Source organism: Haliotis rufescens, unplaced genomic scaffold (genome assembly GCF_023055435.1).
Source record: "Haliotis rufescens isolate VD_foot unplaced genomic scaffold, xgHalRufe1.0.p SCAF_8, whole genome shotgun sequence".
NCBI lineage: Eukaryota > Metazoa > Mollusca > Gastropoda > Lepetellida > Haliotidae > Haliotis > Haliotis rufescens.
In genome coordinates, this window is record NW_025964372.1 from 40672182 (window position 1) to 40691249 (window position 19068).

The window sequence follows — 19068 nt, forward strand, 5'->3', positions numbered from 1 at the left end:
TTCTCAGGGAAGACCAGCATTCCCTTACTGAGAAAGGGAGTGGCAGAGACAAGTCTCAAGGACGATTTCGTACTTATCGCACTATATCATGGTGTCCGTATAAGGGTAGAGTTAACCCCACCGTTGACCACAGTTTGATTGGGAAAATCCAACATAGACATACTGTTGGTAAGAAGAGCTGTAGAGTGGGTTCACAACCCAGTCTTTACTCCGGGGTTTTATCCTCACACCTACCTGGTACTCATGAAGGACCCAGACAAGATGAGAATGATCCACAATCTCTGTGTTCAACGAACGTTTGATTCTTCATCAGTCTCGACTATCCATCCCAACCGTAGACTTTTCAGGTCCAGTTCATTGGGGTTCACTACCAATGGTAGTATTTCACATTTGACATGTCAGTGACACTTATGGCTATTTACAGGAGTAATGAAGCCAATAACTATCTACACGTGACGAACACTTGGTTCGAGTCGTAGATGGAGGGCGATCTACTGTATCATCAACACATGTCAATAACTGGGATAGACAATCAACGAGGCGAAGTCGGGAGTATTCTCCTTCCTATTGACTTCAGTTCATAGGAGACCTGGTTAAGACAGACCAGGATATCCTATCTGTACCGAGGGACAGATGGCACAAGTTTCTACTTCTTTTGTCATCTACTCTACACCAACCACACACACTTCGCCAGTGGCAAGTGTTGCTAGGGTTAATCACCTCGGCACAGGAGTTAACTAGCATGGGCCGCTTACAACAGCGACCAATTCAATTTTTTTCCTGAACCCTTACATCAGGAGTCAGGATCCACTCAAGGCCATCACTCTACCAACTAAGCTAGAGCCTCAATTTGTGGCGCTGAATGTCTGCGGAGTCTGTTTATTCGGATTTTCCCCGAATACACACCTGTTTGTGGACGTCCCCTTTCAGGGGTGGAGTCTTCACTTACAAGACCAGATAAGCTCAGGGCTATGGCCCGGCGCACAATGGAAGTGGCACATAAACAACTTGGAGTTGGAAGCTTTAATTCTGGCTATATCACATTGGCAGAATCAACTACAGTTAGCCCGACTCGCTATATCCACAGACAACAGCACTGCGGGCGGTGTGGTGCCTGTGCAATCGGGGAACAACACACTCCCACTCTCCACTTCTAAGGACATTCAGATTTCTTCCATCTAGTGGATCGGCTGTGACTAAGGTTCATAGTTCAGCACATCCCCGGATGTAGAAACATACTGGCCGATACTTTATCACGTCCAGACAGGGTGGCTCCCACTGAGTGGAAATTTCTCACAGAAGCATTCCAGTTACTGCTTCAGGAATTCAGGCAACCAAACATTGACTTGTTTATTACTTGCCTAGGCCACCAACTCATGACGTATATCTCCCCGTTGCCGGATCCGCAGACTTGGGCGGTGGACGAGTTCAGTATCACTTGGGAAGGGCAAAGAACTAAAACTCTTCTGCCACCACTATAACTTCCCAAGGTGCTACAGGGGATCAAGGAGACAAGGTATCTCGATCTCTCCTTTGGTCGCACCATGGTAACCGGCGAGAGGGTAGTTCGTCAAGCTCGGAAAAATCTAAAACGATTCACTTCCCCTCTCACAGTGGTCCAACCTACTCATCCACCCTCAACAGAAAATTGCCTCACCCAACGTCTGCACGCATGGTTCGTCTTTAAAAGGCGTTTAAGTGCGAAGGGTTATTTCGACACGGGCAGCAAAGCTATAGCTTTAGTTCATCGTTACTCTCCCAGAGACGACGATGACAAGTGGGGATCACTTGAGACTTTTTACAGGGAAGAAAAGAATCAAGACCCTACGATTGCGTCACAATTCCTAGAGGAATACCTCCTACATTGCGTACCCAAAAACACTTGGAAGGTAGCACCATTACTACGTAATTGGCTGCAATTATCTTAGTGTTGGCCGTTTCCGGAAAATCACAGTGTGATTAAGGTCAGGGAACTACAGGCCATATTATGCTCATTCAGGTTTGAGGATCAGAAGGCCAAGTTCCAGCCACCTGATTGGGACTTGAACGTGGTACTTCGAGGTTTGCGAGGGCCCCCTTCGAGCCCCTCATTGCATCCTCATTTTCAAGCTCCTTCCCAGCGCGTGACACCTTCGTTACACTCTCGGTATAGTATAGAGAGCTCCGCGAACGGGCTATCGCTGTGAGGAGCTTGGACATCACCAAGGAAACAATGGTTTCTCTTGGCATTAGCAATGGCGGTACGGGTGAGCGAACTACATGTGGTCGACTCAACCCGGATCCGTTTTGAGCATGGGACGCACGGAACAGGACATCTAGGGTTATGCTGGGATTTTATTGCTAAAATCTACTACCAGGCCAACCCGACCGTTCTTCACCATCCCACCGATATCGACTATTGTGGGAATCGTACATGGTGAAGTTCTCCTGGGCTCGGTGCGAGCAGTTCGAGTTTTCATTCGACGCTCCAAGACAAGGCGTGGTTCGTCCACGACAGAAGTTAGTCGCATAATCGCAAACACCATATCTATATGGTGACGCGCAGTAATCCTTCAGGCCTACGAGATCATCAAACGGAACTCGCCGAGAGCGAATTACCCTCAAGATCTCAAGGTGTCAGCCTTACCAGGGCTCAACACGGCAATTGTGGTTTTGGAACAATCACGGAAGGATATTTCTGGAGATTCGACACATATTTTCGTTAGTCATAACCTTCGCGTTGTGACTCTCGAGGATGTCAAAGACGTTCGAAGTTTGGCCCTCTGGTTGTTATCCTGCAGATTGCCAACCACTGACGCAAATAATGAACTCGCCCTATACAGAGCCAGTCAACTTCCATGTGCAGTCACTCAGTCGCCACCAGTGGAAGAATATTAGACAATCTTGTTTGTCAGCGACGGCTCTATGACGCAGTAAGTAAAGAATTAGCTGAATAGCTATTATTTTCTTTATTACTAAGCGTGTATAGGGAATTTCTCTTTAATTCCTATGTTCAATGTTTTTGATTTTTGAACAACCCTACCGTAATGGCGTTTTTGTCTGAACTGTTCCGCTTCACGGTTTATCGACCAAATGGGGTCGTATTGCAGGGTGTGAATTATTGAGGTTTCTGTATTCTGAAGGTTGACCCACCTCCAAACCGTCCGATACAGATGCATTAAGGAGTAATGCAGGATAAGTAAAAAATTTAGTAAAATCTAAATATTTTTTACATTTGTATACTTATCCTGCATTACTACGCTTAAGGCCCACCCGTCGTTAGACTTGCCTCCCCACTTTGGCTTCAGAAACCTCAAAAGTATGTTTTTCTAAGAGCTTGGGCGACAGGCAGTGATGTGAAGATGACCTTAGGTGTCATCAAGGTCACAGGACAGCGACGGAAGGCCACTGATTGGGACTTGAGAACAACAACTTTATTTCTTCACCCAGGACCTTCGCAGCGCTGTCCTTCTAGTTGTCGTAAGTAAGCAGTGAATGCATTAAGGAGTAATGCAGGATAAGTATACAAATGTAAAAAATATTTAGATTTTACTAATTTTATAATTATAGGTTTTTAACCTGTGTTCATTACGACCAAGAATAAGTCTCCTGTGACCAAATGGATCGGGTGGTCAGGCTCGGTGGCTTGTTTGATTGTGTGTCATAATACCCCAACAGCATGGATCATTGCTGACAAGCAGTCGTTCTCACAATATTTGGTCATCTTAAGACTAACCATTTATTCCATCCTTTTTCCTTTGCTCCCTGGCACTTAGATTACAAGACCAAATCTTGCTAGTTTAACTCTACACATCAATAAATTTGACTATCCCCAAGAGAAACAGAATCAATAATCTTTGACCTCATAAATCTACACCTTGCAGTGCAGTCACCCCTCTTATCCCTATTTTATGTTTTAACCTAGACCTATGTAGAAGTTTATTTTTCAGCCATTCACCAAAATACCCTGGTTATAGTGCCCTGATCGTTAGGGATGTTGCTCATATCAGTCACTGGTTTGTCTGGACTAGACTTGATTATTAACAGGTGTGGCATTTAAACAACAGACAAATATCTTTACAGGTTTGCCATGATATAGATTGTTTATTCTGTGTTCCATGGGCTTGCCAGAAACCTAACATTCACTCACTCACTCACTCACTCACTCACTCACTCTCACTCTCACTCTCACTCTCACTCTCACTCTCTCTCTCTCTCTCTCTCACTCACTCACTCACTCCTGTGAAGCAACATTCACTCACTCACTCACTCACTCACTCCTGTGAAGCAACACTCACTCACTCCTGTGAAGCAACACTCACTCACTCACTCACTCACTCACTCACTCACTCACTCTCACTCTCACTCTCACTCTCACTCTCTCTCTCTCTCTCTCACTCACTCACTCACTCACTCACTCACTCCTGTGAAGCAACATTCACTCACTCACTCACTCACTCACTCCTGTGAAGCAACACTCACTCACTCCTGTGAAGCAACATTCACTCACTCACTCACTCCTGTGAAGCAACACTCACTCACTCACTCACTCACTCACTCACTCACTCACTCACTCACTCACTCACTCACTCACTCACTCACTCACTCACTCACTCACTCTCACTCACTCACTCACTCACTCACTCACTCACTCACTCATCCCAACAGGTGCAGTGAAGATAACTCCAGGGCATGACCACACAGACTTCCAGGTCGGCGAGAGGCATGACCTGGACAAACCGACTATCTTCACTGATGACGGTCACATGGTGAATGTCACAGAGCCATTCAATGGCATGAGGAGATTTGTTGCTCGACATTATCTCGCCAAGTTCCTCAAGGAGAAGAATCTGTTCCGTGGGGAGGAAGAACACAACATGACTGTGCCCGTGTGTAGGTGCGTTCTTCTCTCATAAACCTGGTCCACTCACCTGCTCCTGACAATAACAACATTGGGATTCAATGTCAGAATCAGTTCCCAGCCCCATACATTTGTCTACCTGTGTTGATTCAATGTCAGCATAAGTCAATCATTGGGGATTGTGAATGAGAACATGTCCTCCATGCACCTTGCTTGGGTCTCTCCCTGGGATTCTAGGGCAATATAGGTCCACTGTATCCCATCCTTGTCTTTCCTTGGGATTCAAGGGCAATATAGGTCCACTGTATCCCATGTTTATCTCTCCTTGGGATTCCAGGGCAATATAGGTCAAATGTTTCCCATGCTTATCTCTCTGGTTAAAGCGTTTGTTCGTCATGTTGAGGACCTGGGTTCGATTCCCGACATGGGTACAAAGTGTGAAGCCCTTTTCTGGTGTCCCCCGCCATGATATTGCTGGAATATTGCTAAAAGCGGTGTAAAACCATACTCACTCACTCACTCTCCCTGAGTGTGCATCAGCATTCCCCAAAGGTGTGGATTTTTTGCTCATGCTGTCAACCTCTGGATTGTCTTAGGCAGACTTAATATGTACATTTACAGGTCGCTGTGATGTACATGTATTATGTATATGTGACTGCAGCATTAAGTAAAGTCACTTACGCATTTACTTTTTTTATATTTTTTATATTGTGTCCAGTCGGTCCAAAGACATCGTTGAGCCGAGGCTGAAAGAGCAGTGGTACGTTGACTGTCACCAGATGGCCAAGATGGCTGCTGAGGTGAGCTCAGGATATATGACCTCAGTTTGAATCCAATAAAGATAAGATGTCCTATTTTTACTAGAACAGATACTGTCAATTATGAAATTAAGGACATTCTTTACATATTGACATAAGTCTGAAGTACTGCCTCTGTACCCAGGTTGTACAGAGCGGTCAGCTGAAGCTGATCCCACGGAGCCATGAGAAGGTCTGGCTGGACTGGCTGCGCGGCATCAGGTAATCCAGACTTGACAATCCCCAGCACCCCCAGGCATTGCTGGTTGGGACCCAAGCACCCAGGGACATTACTGATAAGGTCCCCTGTACCCCCAGACATTACGGGTTAGGTCCCCAGCACCACCGGACATTACGGGTTAGGTCCCCAGCACCACCGTACATTACGGGTTAGGTCCCCAGCACCACCGGACATTACGGGTTAGGTCCCCAGCACCACCGGACATTACGGGTTAGGTCCCCACAGCCCGTGCATTACTAGTTAGGTCCCCAGCACCCCCGTGCATTACTAGTTAGGTCCCCAGCACCACCGGACATTACGGGTTAGGTCCCCAGCACCACCGTACATTACGGGTTAGGTCCCCACAGCCCGTGCATTACTAGTTAGGTCCCCAGCACCCTACGGATATTCCCAGTTGTCCCCAGCACCCTGGGAATATTTATGATTAGGTCTTCAGTTCCCTGTGGATATTCCTGGTTAGATCCCCAGCACCCTATGGATATTCCTGGTTTGATCCCCAGCATCCTGTGGATATTCCTGGTTAGATCCCCAGCACCCTATGGATATTCCTGTTTAGATCCCCAGCACCCTCTGGATATTCCTGGTTATATCCCCAGCATCCTGTGGATATTCCTGGTTAGATCCCCAGCACCCTATGGATATTCCTGGTTTGATCCCCAGCATCCTGTGGATATTCCTGGTTAGATCCCCAGCACCCTATGGATATTCCTGTTTAGATCCCCAGCACCCTCTGGATATTCCTGGTTAGATCCCCAGCATCCTGTGGATATTCCTGGTTAGATCCCCAGCACCCTCTGGATATTCCTGGTTAGATCCCCAGCACCCTATGGATATTCATGGTTAGGTTCCCAGCACCTTCTGGATATTCCTGGTTAGATCCCCAACACCCTCTGGATATTCCTGGTTAGATCCCCAGCACCCTCTGGATATTCCTGGTTAGATCCCCAGCACCTTCTGGATATTCCTGGTTAGATCCCCAGCATCCTGTGGATATTCCTGGTTAGATCCCCAGCACCTCTGGATATTCCTGGTTAGATCCCCAGCACCCTCTGGATATTCCTGGTTAGATCCCCAGCACCCTATGGATATTCCTGGTTAGATCCCAAGCACCCTCTGGATATTCCTGGTTAGATCCCCAGCACCTTCTGGATATTCATGGTTAGATCCCCAGCATCCTGTGTATATTCCTTGTTAGATCCCCAGCACCCTCTGGATATTCCTGGTTAGATCCCCAGCACCTTCTGGATATTCCTGGTTAGATCCCCAGCGTCCTGTGTATATTCCTTGTTAGATCCCCAGCACCCTCTGGATATTCCTGGTTAGATCCCCAGCACCTTCTGGATATTCCTGGTTAGATCCCCAGCATCCTGTGTATATTCCTTGTTAGATCCCCAGCACCCTCTGGATATACCGGTGTAAAGTCTGAAAAAATACCCCCCCTTCAAAGTATACCTGGGTAGATTCTGGGGCCTTCCAGAATCTACCCCGGGGTAGATTTTGGGAGCTCCCAGAATCTACCCCTCTTTCCCAGAATCTACCCTGGGGGGTATACTCTGGGAGTTCCCAGAATCTTCCACCGGGGTATAATCTGGGAGCTCCCAGAATCTACCCCTGGTTATAACTATAATCTAGGAGCTCCAAAAATCTACTGCAGCCCTGTTTGATTCAAACATTTTTATTTCATGAATGTACTTGAAGTTTTCTTTTGGGGGATGCATCTAATTCAGCCTTGATCTCTCCTGGTCAATTGCTGTAAAAACATTGTCATCTGATTAAGTTTATATAAATGCCCATTCAATACACATCTAATTAGTTTTAAAACATGCATTTCCTGTTATTTATATTAAGAAGACAAAGGTGGGAGCACCAGTTTTTCCAAACAGTATACATTATAATTAAAGAAATCTCAAGTGTGAGATGATAATGTACATGATTGTACAGATGCGTATCCTGATAAGTCTGCAGATTCTGTGGCTGACTTCCTGTACAAGACCGTGTGCAGACTTGGCTGCTTTGGCATTTTGATCTTAAATTCTTAAATTCGTCAAGAATGGCCGAAAATGGTGTCTGGGCAGCGGATGTAGAGATTATGGCCACTGCTTCGCTTCTGCAAACTGACATTGTTGTCTATATGCATTATGGAAATGCTATGCTACCCAGCATCATTCACACTTGAGAAACTGTCCATTGGTGCAGTGTATCTGACCAACCTCCATGAACACTTTGACGTTGTAATAAATGTCCAGTGACATTGAAATAATTCAAGGAATCAATGGATATTGGTTTTCAGAATAAATTGCTCGCATATTTTATGTTAGTTTTCTCTATTTGTTATTATAATATTTGTAATATAAAAACTCTGACTAAGACAATGACAATTGCTTCGTGAAATTTATTACACCCATCTGACTACTATATTGAGAAGAGTAAGAATGTAAATGGACAAATAATTAGATGGTTTTAATGATGTGATGTCTTCTATAGTCAGAATATATTCTTGATACTGTGATACATGCCTCCCCAAACAAGTGCATACTTATAATTGGTTTCAAAATGATTTTATATGCAATCAAAAGTAGGTAGGTCTATTCACAAAGCATGTTAAAGCTTATTCAATAACATAAGTGTAAGACGTTTCCTCACACAATTCTCAACACCAGCTTTCGAACTTACAAATTGATGATGACTACAATGAGTTAAAGTCAATGTGACTTGTAAGATATTTTTTTATTAGTTTAAACAATATTTATTTCTTCTTTGCATGTATAAAACAACATTTTGAATTTTTGTATTCGATAACAATTTATTACTGGTATTATCTACACCAGGATAGATTTTGGGAACTCCCAGATTATACCCCCTGGGGGTAGATTTTGGGATATGAATGTTTTAAAACTAATTAGATGTGTACTGAATAGGCATTTATGTAAACTTAATCAGATGACAATGTTTTTACAGCAATTGACCAGGAGAGATCAAGACTGAGTTAGATGCATCCCCCAATAAAATGAAATAAAAATGCTTAAATCAAACAGGGCTGCAGTAGATTCTTGGAGCTCCTAGATTATAGCTATAACCCGGGGTAGATTCTGGGAGGAGCTCCCAGATTATACCCCAGGGTAGATTCTGGGAACTTCCAGATTATACCCCCTGGGGATAGATTCTGGGAAAGGGGGGTAGATTCTGGGAAGTCTCCAAAATCTACCCTGGGGTAGATTCTGGGAACTCCCAGAATCTACCTAGGTACACTCTGAAGGGGGGTAGATTTTGGCACCTTACACCGGGTTAGATCCCCAGCATCCTGTGGACATTCCTTGTTAGATCCCCAGCACGCTCTGTATATTCCTGGTTAGATCCCCAGCACCCTCTGGATATTCCTGGTAAGATCCCCAACACCCTCTGGATATTCCTGGTAAGATCCCCAGCACCTTCTGGATATTCCTGGTTAGATCCCCAGCATCCTGTGTATATTCCTTGTTAGATCCCCAGCACCCTATGGATATTCCTGGTTAGATCCCCAATACCCTCTGGATATTCCTGGTTAGATCCCCAGCACCCTCTGGATATACCGGTGTAAAGTCTGAAAGAATACCCCCCCTTCAAAGTATACCCGGGTAGATTCTGGGGCCTTCCAGAATCTACCCCGGGGTAGATTTTGGGAGCTCCCAGAATCTACCCCCCTTTCCCAGAATCTACCCCCGGGGGTATACTCTGGGAGTTCCCAGAATCTAGAAGTCTGCAGATTCTGTGGCTGACTTCCTGTACAAGACTGTGTGCAGACTTGGCTGCTTTGGCATTTTGATCTTAAATTCTTGAATTCGTCAAGAATGGCCGAAAATGGTGTCTGGGCAGCGGATGCAGAGATTATGGCCACTGCTTTGCTTCTGCAAACGGACATTGTTGTCTATACGCATTATGGAAATGCTATGCTACCCAGCATCATTCACACTTGAGAAACTGTCCATTGGTGCAGTGTATCTGACCAACCTCCATGAACACTCTGATGTTATAATAAATGTCCAGTGACATTGAAATAATTCAAGGAATCAATGGATATTGGTTTTCAGAATAAATTGCTCGCATATTTTATGTTAGTTTTCTCTATTTGTTATTGATAATAATATAAAAACTCTGACTAAGACAATGACAATTGCTTCGTGAAATTTATTACACCCATCTGACTACTATATTGAGAAGAGTAAGAATGTAAATGGACAAATAATTAGATGGTTTTAATGATGTGATGTCTTCTATAGTCAGAATATATTCTTGATACTGTGATACATGCCTCCCCAAACAAGTGCATACTTATAATTGGTTTCAAAATGATTTTATATGCAATCAAAAGTAGGTAGGTCTATTCACAAAGCATGTTAAAGCTTATTCAATAACATAAGTGTAAGACGTTTCCTCACACAATTCTCAACACCAGCTTTCGAACTTACAAATTGATGATGACGACAATGAGTTAAAGTCAATGTGTTTTGTAAGATATTTTTTTATTAGTTTAAACAATATTTATTTCTTCTTTGCATGTATAAAACAACATTTTGAATTTTTGTATTCGATAACAATTTATTACTGGTATTATCTACACCAGGATAGATTTTGGGAACTCCCAGATTATACCCCCTGGGGGTAGATTCTGGGATATGAATGTTTTAAAACTAATTAGATGTGTACTGAATAGGCATTTATGTAAACTTAATCAGATGACAATGTTTTTACAGCAATTGACCAGGAGAGATCAAGGCTGAGTTAGATGCATCCCCCAATAAAATGAAATAAAAATGCTTAAATCAAACAGGGCTGCAGTAGATTCTTGGAGCTCCTAGATTATAGCTATAACCCGGGGTAGATTCTGGGAGGAGCTCCCAGATTATACCCCGGGGTAGATTCTGGGAACTCCCAGATTATACCCCCTGGGGATAGATTCTGGGAAAGGGGGGTAGATTCTGGGAGCATGCCAGAAACCTATGATTGTAGGTTCGAATCCCAGTATGCCCCGATTATGTTCAAGGTTTGTCAGCACCATACCCATGCTCGTGGGTTTCACCGAAGTGGTAAACGTCTGAGACCTGCATCACTTCAGGCTTTCCTCTCACATTAAGCTGACACGCGGCGATTTAACTGGAATACTGTTACAAGCGGCGTTAAACCCAACTCACTCACTGGATTGAAGTCTATATGTGAGGTCTCTCTGTATAAAGTGTAATATCCATTAATAAAAACAGACAAAATAAAGTAAGTTATATCGTTGACCTGCCACTCGAGGTCAAGGCTACAAGGTAACTGATATCTCCTCCCCAGGGACTGGTGTGTATCGAGGCAGCTGTGGTGGGGGCACCGGATTCCCGCCTACCAAGTGACACACCAGGTGAGCTACAGGGGGAAGGATTAGCAACAAAACATTCTGTGTGATGGCACCTGTTCCTGTGTACAGCGCACAGGTCACAAGTCAGGCACAGTGGGATGGGGGACTGTGTTCGGCAGCTTGGCTCCTGAGAGTTTTTAGGGCTTCGATCCTGCCCCACACTGAAACACATGTTATATATGTTGTCTCCTTAGGCAAGTGAATTATGTTTGAAGTATGCTGCTGTTCACCCAGCAGTAAATGGGTACCTAGTGGGATAAGGTTGTAATGTGTCTGTTAACCTTGTAGCACTTCACAGGCAGCAGCATGTATACTCCCCAGGGAGCTGAGAATGAAAAATTGAGCACCCACTGATCCATTGACTGGGGTGATAATACTGCAGAGCTCTGAGCAGCATTGTGTATGGAATTATTATTATAAGAAATATATTATAATGGGTAGGTTTGTCACCAGCATAAAGCCAATGGATAAAAATGGTATCCCTCAGGGTCATTTATGGATGAATATGTAAATGAAAAAGGTCAGGCTCGTGTTGTCCTTGTCTGTGGTCCTTCAAGTCATTAGGAGAAGACTCGTGAAGATCCGGGGTAGAATAGGTCTTCAGCAACCCATGCTTGCCGTGAAAGGTGACTATGCTTGTCGTAAGAGGCGACTAACAGGATCGGGTGGTCAGGCTCGCTGACTTGGTTGATGCATGTCATTGTGTCCTAATTGCGTGGATCGATGCTCATAATGTCAATCACTTGATTGTCTGGTCCAGATTATTTACAGACTGCCGTCATATAGCTGGAATATTGCTGAGTGCGGCGTTAAACAACAAACAAACAAAACAAATCATTAGGAGAAAACATGGTGAACATCGTTCTTGAGCAGAAACCCTCTACACCAAAATGCCGTCATTTGGCAATAATTTATTCAGAAAAGATCCAGGAAACCCTTGACTGATGGTCCATTCTTATGTGCAGTGATTTGAATCAAAACAAACCTTGGTAGTAGCTGCCTTTTGTCTTCTGGACTGCCTCCATTGTCGAGTGGTAGAGCGTCCGCCCGGAGAGCGGAAGGTCTGGGGTTCGATCCCCGGCCGCGTCATACCAAAAGACGTTAAAAGATGGTACTTGTTGGTACCCTGTCTGGCGCTCGGCAGTAAGGGGCTAAAACAAGGACCGGTCGGCTCGGAGTCAGTATGCTGTGTCTGAGTGGGGTATTCATGTTAAACTGCGGCATGGTATCTCAGTGGGCTAGCTCTATAAATCGTCATCAGTCCGGACTAGTACAAGCAGCCACACACACACACACATGCATGTACGTCGCTATATAAGTGCAATAATCTTGGACGCTACGTTAAAACCAATTTCACCTCACCTCACCTTTTGTCTTCTGACTAATTACTGACCTTGTAATGTAATATATTAATGCACACATGATGGGAATGATGGGAATGCTTTTCGGCAATAGATTTAAAGAACTACAATATTTTATAAAGAGGTTGGCAGGGATGTGTTTTAGGATGGTAAATATCCAAATACTCAAGTACAATGTTTATTCCTATTACAGGACATTTATTATTACAAAAAACCTTGCAGAAAAAAATATATTATAAGTTGTAGCAGGATCAAGAGGGGTACATGGGGTTTTATGCTCGTGGTAGAAAACTTAACGAGGGACGCATAAAATCCCATGTACCGTGAGTGATCCTGCTATGACAAACTTACCTTACAACATGTTTTAATGCGATGTTGTAAAAGAATTAACACAAATTCAAAATTGATAGAAAACAGCTGTTTGAATGAGTTGAAAATTACTTGTGCTATGTCACATGACTTTCATTGACTTGGAAAAAGCTTGCTGAGAAATTTGTTTTCCTCCAAGGTGGTGTACATAGTATTTTATCAAGATCACGTGGACCAATCAGATCATATTATTCTGACATGGAGGTATGATAAACTAAGTTAATTTATCCCTCAAAATGTATGTTTATGAACAAGACAATTGGACACGAAATAGGTAAAATTGCAAGAAAAGTTCAACAATGAGATATACGTAACTTTAGTTCATATGATAACATATTTACATAACAATGAAAAACAAAAAAACTCATCGGAAATGGTATTGTTCACAAACAATCAATAAAGAAAGAAATATGCAATGTTTCTCTGAAAGTAACAAGGTCTTCCTTTGTTGTTACACTGTGATGGAAATTAGATTGTAAACAGTGTTTACACAACTCACTGTTTGTTTTCCCAGGGGGAGACTTTGTGGGTGAGCGGACGAACGGAGGATGAGGCGAGAAGGAAAGCAGCCAAGAAGCTGGCGGTGACAGAAGGGGAGATAACTCTGCAACAAGGTGTTTAGTGTGAAGAAAATATTTTACTGATGTTTAGTATCTTCTCAGAAAGCAAAGAGATGAGAGAGTTGATGTTTAGGTTGTTTATGTAGCACTACAATGAAGGTGATTAAACTAATGTTTAATTGAAAATAAAAAAACCAATGAATATCAGAGTAATCAAGCTTAGAATTGTAACTTTATGTATAAGTATATGTGTATATTTTTATTAATTTACTCTCAACTTTCTGTTATATACAAGTACATATGCTTTGTTGTACATTGAGCATGTCTCTATGTGATGTGGAATTGTACGCTATAGAAATAGCCTTGTTGTTGTTGTAGCATTGTTGTTGTTGTTGTAGTAGTCGTTGTTGTTGTTGGTGGTGGTGGTGTTCTTCTTCTTCTTCTTCTTCTTCTTCTTCTTCTTCTTCTTCTTCTTCTCTAAAGAACCCTGCATATTGATGCTCCTTGATCTGGTTGTTTCAGATGAGGATGTCCTAGACACCTGGTTCTCCTCCGCAATCTTCCCCTTCTCCGTACACGGCTGGCCTCGGCAGGTGAGGTCAGGGGCCAAGGGCATTCATAGCTTTGACATCATTCAGCTAGGGGCATATCAACGGCATTCATAGCTTTGACATCATTCAGCGAGGGGCATATCAACGGCATTCATAGCTTTGACATCATCCAGCGAGGGGCATATCAACGGCATTCATAGCTTTGACATCATTCAGCTAGGGGCAACTATCAACGGCATTCATAGCTTTGACATCATTCAGCTAGGGGCATATCAACAGCATTCATAGCTTTGACATCATTCAGCTAGGGGCAACTATCAACGGCATTCATAGCTTTGACATCATTCAGCTAGGGGCAACTATCAACGGCATTCATAGCTTTGACATCATCCAGCTAGGGGCATATCAACGGCATTCATAGCTTTGACATCATTCAGCTAGGGGCAACTATCAACGGCATTCATAGCTTTGACATCATTCAGCTAGGGGCAACTATCAACGGCATTCATAGCTTTGACATCATCCAGCTTGGGGCATATCAACGGCATTCATAGCTTTGACATCATTCAGCTAGGGGCAACTATCAATAGCATTCATAGCTTTGACATCATTCAGCTAGGGGCATATCAACGGCATTCATAGCTTTGACATCATCCAGCTAGGGGCAACTATCAACAGCATTCATAGCTTTGACATCATTCAGCTAGGGGCAACTATCAACGGCATTCATAGCTTTGACATCATCCAGCTAGGGGCAACTATCAACGGCATTCATAGCTTTGACATCATTCAGCTAGGGGCAACTATCAACGGCATTCATAGCTTTGACATCATTCAGCTAGGGGCAACTATCAACGGCATTCATAGCTTTGACATTATTCTGCTAGGGGCAACTATCAACGGCATTCATAGCTTTGACATCATTCAGCTAGGGGCAACTATCAACGGCATTCATAGCTTTGACATCATTCAGCTAGGGGAAACTATCAACAGCATTCATAGCTGACTTGACATCGTCCAGACTAAGGGCAACTATCAACGGCATTCAGAGCTCATCTTGAAATCCTCAATGTGACCTTAAGTTGTGTGTCTATATCCATTGGGATTTCCATGGAAATGTCATGAAACTTTCTTGACATTTTTGTCTCTGAACCTTGTCTACATCTAAAGGAGAGTATCAGATACTAATAATTAGACAGTGACACTAGTCTGTTCCCTTGTGGGAGTTCTCAGTTACATAAGGTCTTCAGCAACCTTTGCGTGTCGTACAAGGTGACTTAAGTTGGATGGTCAGACTCGGTGACTTGCCCATCCTCATACCCCGACAATATGGGACGTTACGGATATACCAATCACTAGTTTGTCTGGTCCATACTCAACTATTTACACACCATTGTCAAGTAGCTGGCATTTGTGTGTGTCTTAAACAACAAACAAACATTCATGGGGAAGCACCTTGTCTGTGTCTGCTTCTGGCCTGGAGGTCCCCATGGCTGCCATATCCTGAATCTTTTGAAAACTATTGACTGCCACCGTGGTCTAATGGTAGAGTGTCCAACCAGAGAGCGAAAGGTCCGGGGTTCGATTCCCGCCCACATCATACCAAAAGACGTTAAAAGATGGTTCTTGTTGTAACCCTGTCAGGGGATCAAACGAGTATTGTCGGCTCGGAGTCAGTATGCTGTGTCTAAGTGGGATATGCATCTTAAACTGCTGCATGGTATCTTACTGGGCTAGCACCATAATATCGGCATTTGTCTGGACTAGTACAAGTAGCCACAAACACGCACACACACAATCACACACACATTGCTATGTAAGTACGATAATCTTGGTCGCGAGGTTAAACCCCATTTCACCTCACCTTGGAAGCTATTTTTCATTCCTCATCTTAATGTTTCAGAATCCTGACCTATCTCATTTCTATCCCACAAGTCTGATGGAAACAGGAAGTGACATCATATTTTTCTGGGTGGCACGGATGGTCATGATGGGACTCAAACTGACGAATCAGCTTCCTTTCCAAGAGGTAGGGACCTGTGAAGATCCAGGGTAAAATAGGTCTTCAGCTACCCATGCTTGCCTTGAAAGGCGACTATGCTGTTGTAAGAGGAGACTAAAGGGATCGGGTGGTCAGACTTGATGACTTGGTTTATGCATGTCATCATATTCCAATTGCATGGATCGATGCTCATAATGTCAGTCACTGGATTGTCTGGTCCAGGCTTGATTATTTACAGACCGCCGTCATATCTCTAGAATATTGCTGAGTGTGACGTTAAACAACAAACAAACAAACAAACCCAAGAGGTAGTGTATTTAACTGAATAATCATTTCCATTTTTAAGAGTATAGTTATGGGTGCCGAGTTGTGTCCTTTAGGAGTAACATGTATATTTGTTCAAGTGTATGTTTTTTCCTGTGTCTGGTATACTGCATTGTCTTCTTAGCAAGGGGCGGTCGGGTAGCCTGGTGGTTAAAGCGTTCGCTCGTCATGCCAAAGACCCAGGTTCGATTCCCGACATGGGTACAATGTGTGAAGCCCATTTCTGGTGTCCCCCGCCGTGATATTGCTGGAATATTGCTAAAAGCGGCGTAAAACCATATTCACTCACTCTTCTTAGCAACCACTGAACCAATGAAGCTGAACATGCTTGTTCCCAGTACTGATGACACCCAATTTGTTAACAATGACATCATATTTTGTTTAAATCATTAGGATTTTAATGTTGATTTTTGGTCCTCATTATTTGCAAAACATATTTGAATTTCAATGCTTCTGTTAAGTGGCTTTTCATATTGATATTTCAAACTACTGACTACATATCCAGGTGAGCTGCAGTATCATGGCACAATATTACCTGATTATGATCCTCTGCTTCCAGCACCATACCTGTGTTCGTGAGTCGCACCAAAAGTGGTAAACATCTAAGACCTGCATCACTTTGGTGTTCCTCTCAGCTTAAGCAGATTCTCCTTGACCTTGACTCATAATCACCTTGACCTTCACTCATGATGACCTTGACCTTGACTCATGATCACCTTGACCTTCACTCATGATCACCTTGACCTTGACTCATGATCACCTTGACCTTGACTCATGATCACCTTGACCTTGACCTTTCCTTGGTTTTACTGAAATAATCTTTAATGTGGAATTTAACCTCACTTCCTCAATTCACTGACATTGCACAACACAGAAACAATTCCATAGTAAATTTACCTGTTGAAGGTTCTTCTCCATGGTATCCTGCGAGACTCCCATGGTCGAAAGATGAGCAAGTCTCTGGGCAATGTGATAGACCCTATGGATGTTATACACGGAACCACATTACAGGTATGTCATCAGTCTTGTTGGTTGAAAACATCATGAATGTTTATCTGTCATATTTGTTTTTATACTTCACAGAGAATACAGGCTAGAAGTAACCTATGCTTGTCATTGGGTCGTCTGGTTCAGTGACTTGGTTGTTTGCATGGCATTGTCCTAAAACAGTACCTCATACCTCATTATGATGCCCCATTCTGCCACTGACCAATCAGAGAGCTGAACTACTCACCCCATTTGAGCCCCTATTCCCTCTGTAAATATCCAAGATGGTTGTTACTGACCTAATACGAGACCATATACTGTCAGTAACAGCCATTTTGGATTTTCCAACACTGAAATTTGTTATTCGACACTGTTTGGTGTTTTAATATCATTTATTTTTTATGTGCAAGGGCATTAATATTTTCTTTAGATCACATTCTTGACTTAATATCATCAACAAGGTTTGGCCTCTAAGGTTTGATGAGTAGTCTCCCTTTGACCCTTAATGTCAACAGTGACCTATGTCAAGAAAAACCTATAAAATATGAAAATCACAGAATCACAGTTCTCATCCATCAAGAAACCATGAACAGTAGGAAAGCTTTCCTCGACAAGTCACATGCTGATAAATGATTACATTGTACAGGGTCTCCATGACCAGTTGAAGAAAAGTAACCTTGACCCCTCAGAGGTCAAGAAGGCTTATGAAGGTCAACAGAAGGACTTTCCCCAGGGTATCCCCGAGTGTGGAGCTGATGCCCTCAGGTTCACGCTGTGCTCGTACTACTTCAAATGTAAGTACACGTGGCCTTGGAGTTTTAGTAGCCCCTTAAAAAGCCATGATTTTTAGTGTCAATCTTGGAAAGCTTCGAAAATCACCAAAATAACTTGAAGAGCCTTGAATTTGTGAAAGTATTAAGATTCATGACTGACTTAATTTATTTTATTTGCTTGTTTGGAAAATAAATGTGTTTTTAGGTCTTAGCACTTATATATCAAATATGATATAAAGTATGCTGGATTTAAAAAAATATTGACTGACTAAGGCTAATAACTAAAAAAGCCTTGAAATTGAAGCCTTGACAGTTGAAAGCCTTGAAATTGAAGCCTTGACAGTTGAAAGCCTTGAAACTGAAACCTTGACAGTTGAAAGCCTTGAAACTGAAGCCTTTGCAGTTGAAAGCCTTGAAAAGGCTTTGAATTTTAGTGTTCCATATCTGTGTAAACCTTGATGTCAGCATGTTCACATTGTCACACTCAGAGAAGAATTGAGAAAGAATCATCTATTTGCCAGTAGGGATTGACACTGTTGTAAGGAACTGGCCCTCTGTAATTCTAGCTAGCTGACTACTATATATAACTTGTGGGAATGAAGAGTATTGGTTTACCCACTGGACCACTGACTTCAGCACATACGCGGGGAGGTGCAGGGCCTGCATACTAAACATCAGTCCACTTGAAATCTCAGTGATCGGGAACACCAATAGTATGCGATATTGTGATTAACTCATTTGGGGATAAATTTTCATCAAATGAAACTATATCAACATGAAAACTGTACACAAACTGCCAAATAAAACAGTATCAACACATGTGGTAACAACTGGCCCTATACCATTTCTTTTGGCCATGGGCCACTGGGCCTGCAGATAAGTCAACCCT

The 19068-nt window shown here is 43.1% G+C and overlaps 1 protein-coding gene across 1 annotated transcript in view; it reads left to right on the plus strand.

The window, feature by feature from the left end:
• The window catches only part of LOC124151083 (valine--tRNA ligase-like), a 48445-nt gene that overhangs the window by 21212 nt on the left and 8165 nt on the right, over nt 1-19068 (plus strand). Inside the window, exons 10-18 of the mRNA XM_048389028.1 lie at nt 4648-4876; nt 5559-5640; nt 5783-5859; nt 11189-11255; nt 13497-13596; nt 14065-14135; nt 15997-16122; nt 17326-17430; nt 18053-18200. Coding sequence (XP_048244985.1) covers nt 4648-4876; nt 5559-5640; nt 5783-5859; nt 11189-11255; nt 13497-13596; nt 14065-14135; nt 15997-16122; nt 17326-17430; nt 18053-18200 — 1005 coding nt within the window. The remainder of the gene's footprint in view (nt 1-4647; nt 4877-5558; nt 5641-5782; nt 5860-11188; nt 11256-13496; nt 13597-14064; nt 14136-15996; nt 16123-17325; nt 17431-18052; nt 18201-19068) is intronic.